This window comes from Lactuca serriola, chromosome 3 (assembly GCF_051521515.1).
Source record: "Lactuca serriola cultivar US96UC23 chromosome 3, Lser_US96UC23_V15, whole genome shotgun sequence".
NCBI lineage: Eukaryota > Viridiplantae > Streptophyta > Magnoliopsida > Asterales > Asteraceae > Lactuca > Lactuca serriola.
In genome coordinates, this window is record NC_136410.1 from 163,457,916 (window position 1) to 163,461,701 (window position 3,786).

General features: G+C 33.1%; 1 protein-coding gene across 1 annotated transcript; it reads right to left on the reverse strand.

Moving 5' to 3' along the window:
* Window positions 1–798: 798 nt before the first annotated feature.
* Window positions 799–2,220, reverse strand: LOC145094723 (uncharacterized). Its single transcript, XM_079032795.1, has 2 exons — window positions 1,625–2,220; window positions 799–1,536 (listed from the first exon to the last, which is right to left on the reverse strand). The coding sequence occupies exons 1-2, from the start codon at window positions 2,006–2,008 to the stop codon at window positions 934–936; spliced, it is 987 nt and encodes a 328-aa protein (XP_078888921.1). The 5' UTR covers window positions 2,009–2,220; the 3' UTR covers window positions 799–933.
* Between the last annotated feature and the right edge of the window lie 1,566 nt (window positions 2,221–3,786).

Here is a 3,786-nt window from a genome sequence, read left to right on the forward strand (position 1 = left end):
ATGTCGGGCTACCAGTATTGACAGGGCCGGTCTGTTGATTTTGAGGGCCCTTTTTGACAAATAATATTTGGGCTCAAATATAATTTTTTTAGATATATGCAAAATTCATTAATACTACTTGTGGATTCTGTAAATCAATTAAGGTGGGTGAGGATGAAAAAAAAACATATTTAATTAAGAAAACGATTAATTAAGATGGATAAGAGCGATTTAAAAAAAAAACATGATTAATAAATAAAAAAAGATTGTAAAAACTTATTAATTAAAAAATAAGTTAATGGGGAGCCAAAAATTGAAACCATTGAAAATTAAAGTAAATAAAGATACTTTGGCCGGTTGAACTAACAAACATATTTGAATTTGCATAAGTATAGTTTTATATATTAATATCAAACTGATGAATAGAAAAAAGAAGAAAAAAAATGAGAGAATTAAGACTCGAACCCTTGTCCCTTACACCCTGCTCCCGAGTTCACTAAAGGAAAGAAAAGAAAAGAAAGGAAGAACAAGGAGAGAAAGGAAAAGGAAGGGAACGGAAATAATAAAGTATTCAGTGCTCCCGAGTTCGAAAGAAAGGAAAAGAGAGTTTTCATTTTAGGTGCTCCCGAGTTCATTAAAGGAAAGAAAAGAAAGTAAAAAAAGACAATTATACCCTTTTATGTTTTTGAGTAAATATTAAGTCTTTACATCCCCACATTCATTCTACCATACCCCCTACCCCAAAAAAACCAACTCTCCCTTCCTCCCCTCTACTTAAAACATTAACAAAACAATTTTATTTTAACATAAAGTAAATTATAAAAAGGGAAACCGCATGGTATTCAATTGTTTTCAAGATGCAAAACGAAAACCACAAACAACTCAAAAAAAATAAAAAAAAAACCAAAATCATAAACGCATTAGATCAATCCAGTAACAATCACCCAAGGTTATTTAATCACGTGCACCCATCATATCTTTGAGGACACCCATCCGTATCTGAAGGGGACAACTGAACAATGTCCTAGCTTTTGCTTGATTTGTTGCCAAAAAATTTAGAGCCCTCGGTAATTCATGGGGTTCCAAACCCACCAACTCCAATTCTCTATAAATTTCTTCCCCTGTATATTCCCGAGGATAAACTCTATCAAAAATTATATTACCCTCCCTGATAGCAGCAGCCACATTATCAACCGATTTCATTATCTTTGAGTTAATATCTTCTTCTTCATCGTCGTCTTCAAATTTCCTCTTTTTACTCTTACACTTCTTTGCACATGAAGACTGTTCTTGTGAAAAAGGAGGTGGAATAACATCCTGAATGTTATCATCAAGATCAACATATTCGTTCTCCAAATGAATTTCATTGTTAGCTAACATGTCATCAACTTCTTTAATTGTTTCAACTTGAATATTTTCATTTTTATTTAATCGGGCATTTCTTTCTTTCGCTGTCTCAGCATGTGCACCAGATGCTCTATCCCTTGCAAATAACATCGACATCTCATCGAAGTATGCAATCTTTTTTGTCTTTAACGACACAGCCTCAGGTTTTGACTGTATAACAACACAAAAATAATTAGTATTGCAAACGATAACATAAAATATTTTAAAAAAATAACATAGACATAAAAGGAACAATTACTTTTATTAAATTATCCCATACTTCTTCCTCCGCTTCTATTAGTTGAGTAGACGAATTCCAAGAGAACCCGCTCATTGAAATTCCCCTAAACACATCGTACCATTGCGAAAAATGTTTTTTTAAGGTTTTGTAGCGATTCTTCAAATGACTTTTGGTAATATCCATCTGATGGTTTGTGTTCAATTCCTCAACCATTTGAGCATATGCAGTTGGTGTGAAACTACCATTCACCCTATTGCCTGCCTCTTGTTGTTTAATCATTGCTTGGATGTACGCATAATCCATTATTTCTGACCATTTAACTTGTTCCTTTTCACTACCACCAGCTTCCTGTTTGATCATGATGACTTTGCACATAGGAATAAAAATTAAAGAATGGTACATTGTTAGACCACAATATGAAGGATAATACTAATCAAAAATATGAAGGGTAAATAACATAATTAATCTCAAAAACCAATCATCAATACAATGTGAAATTGTAAACAAAATGTATCAAAATGAAACTTGTTTTACATATTAATTTAATTGTTTGAATGTGTCAAATAATTTGCCCACATTTCATTTGCAATTGAATTCCTTAGTTGCTCTGCCATTCTATTACCCTCATTTGTTTCTGTTGAATTACGACGATCTTGCTCTTGTGGTCCGTTTAAGATCTCTTGCATCACCTCATCTTCAAGATTTATGTCGCGGTCTTCATCTAATAAAAAGTTGTGTAGAATACAACATGCCAAAAATATGGCAGATTGTGTTTCACAAGAGTAAAATGGTTCCGTTGTACTTCGAATGATAGGAAACCTTCTTTTAAGGACACCAAAAGCTCGCTCAATGGTGTTACGTAAAGAAGCATGACAAAGATTAAACAACTCTTTAGAATTTTGTGGACCACGCATGGAGTACTCTTTTAAATGATATCTAACACCTCTATATGGCGCCATTAGTTTATTCGTATGAGGCAAACCCCCATCTACTAAACAATATTTACCTATAAAGAGCTTAATCAATATTATTGAAAAATATTAGATATTGAAATTACATTGGTTTAATAAATTACCTGATGGAATTAGCAGTTTATCATTTCTAGTAAATGCGTTCTTTATTATTCTCGAGTCTGATGCAGTACCCTCCCAACCCGTTAACACATACGTAAACTTCAAATCAAATGTACAAGCAGCTAATACATTTATTGTCGGGTATCCCTTACGACCACGGTATCTAGGGGCATCTCTATTAGGCACATGGACACGAACATGTGTTCCATCTATTGCCCCTATACAATCCTTGAAAAAAGGATAAAATCTCGTACTTTCTTGAATTTCTCTCGGGACAACATCACATGTAGGTTGTTGAATATAAAGACCTTCTATTGCTATAATCGATCGTAATACTCTATGGAAGCACCTACTCGTTGTTGATCTAGAGCGACGATACATCCACGAGGTAAACCGAGTTCGCAAATCATTACTTACAATATGCAAAAATCTAGCAACATGTTCCTCAACGGACATGCGTTGCGTACGTCGTAGACCACCTACAGTTTGTAAGATTTCACACAATCTCCTAAAAGCGTTTTCACTCATACGAATAAGGTCACGACATTGACCACCTTCTAAAAGATTGTGGAGCAACTCTTCCCGTACAGCTTGTCTTTCTAAAATAACTTTTCTAGTGGGTAACCTAACCCGCTTTTTGTTGGCCATATTACGTTGTGTAATAAAAGTAAACAACAAGCATATCAAGTTAACGACTTGCAATTGTCGGGCTCTTAAAGCATGGGCAGGGTTGAGTATCGGAGTATCCATAAGGACTATATATGAACTAATCCGTTTTTCTGATACATGATAAAATAGTTTGAGTTAAATTTAAAACATTTGTAATATTAAACATTTGTAATATAAAACATTTGAAAATATACAACCTCGAATTGAAAATATTCAAAGCAATTTTTAAACATATATACATTGATCACATTCTAACAATATTGGTAAACAATATCATAAAAGTATTAGGCATATATCTAGATTTTGTGTACGAATAAAATTGATTGCATGGTAATATTGATATATGTATATTGTTGAAAATACTAAGCACTTGTAAGATGAATATTTGTAAATTCTATCCATCATGGAGACAAATATGTAAATACTTTATATTTACAA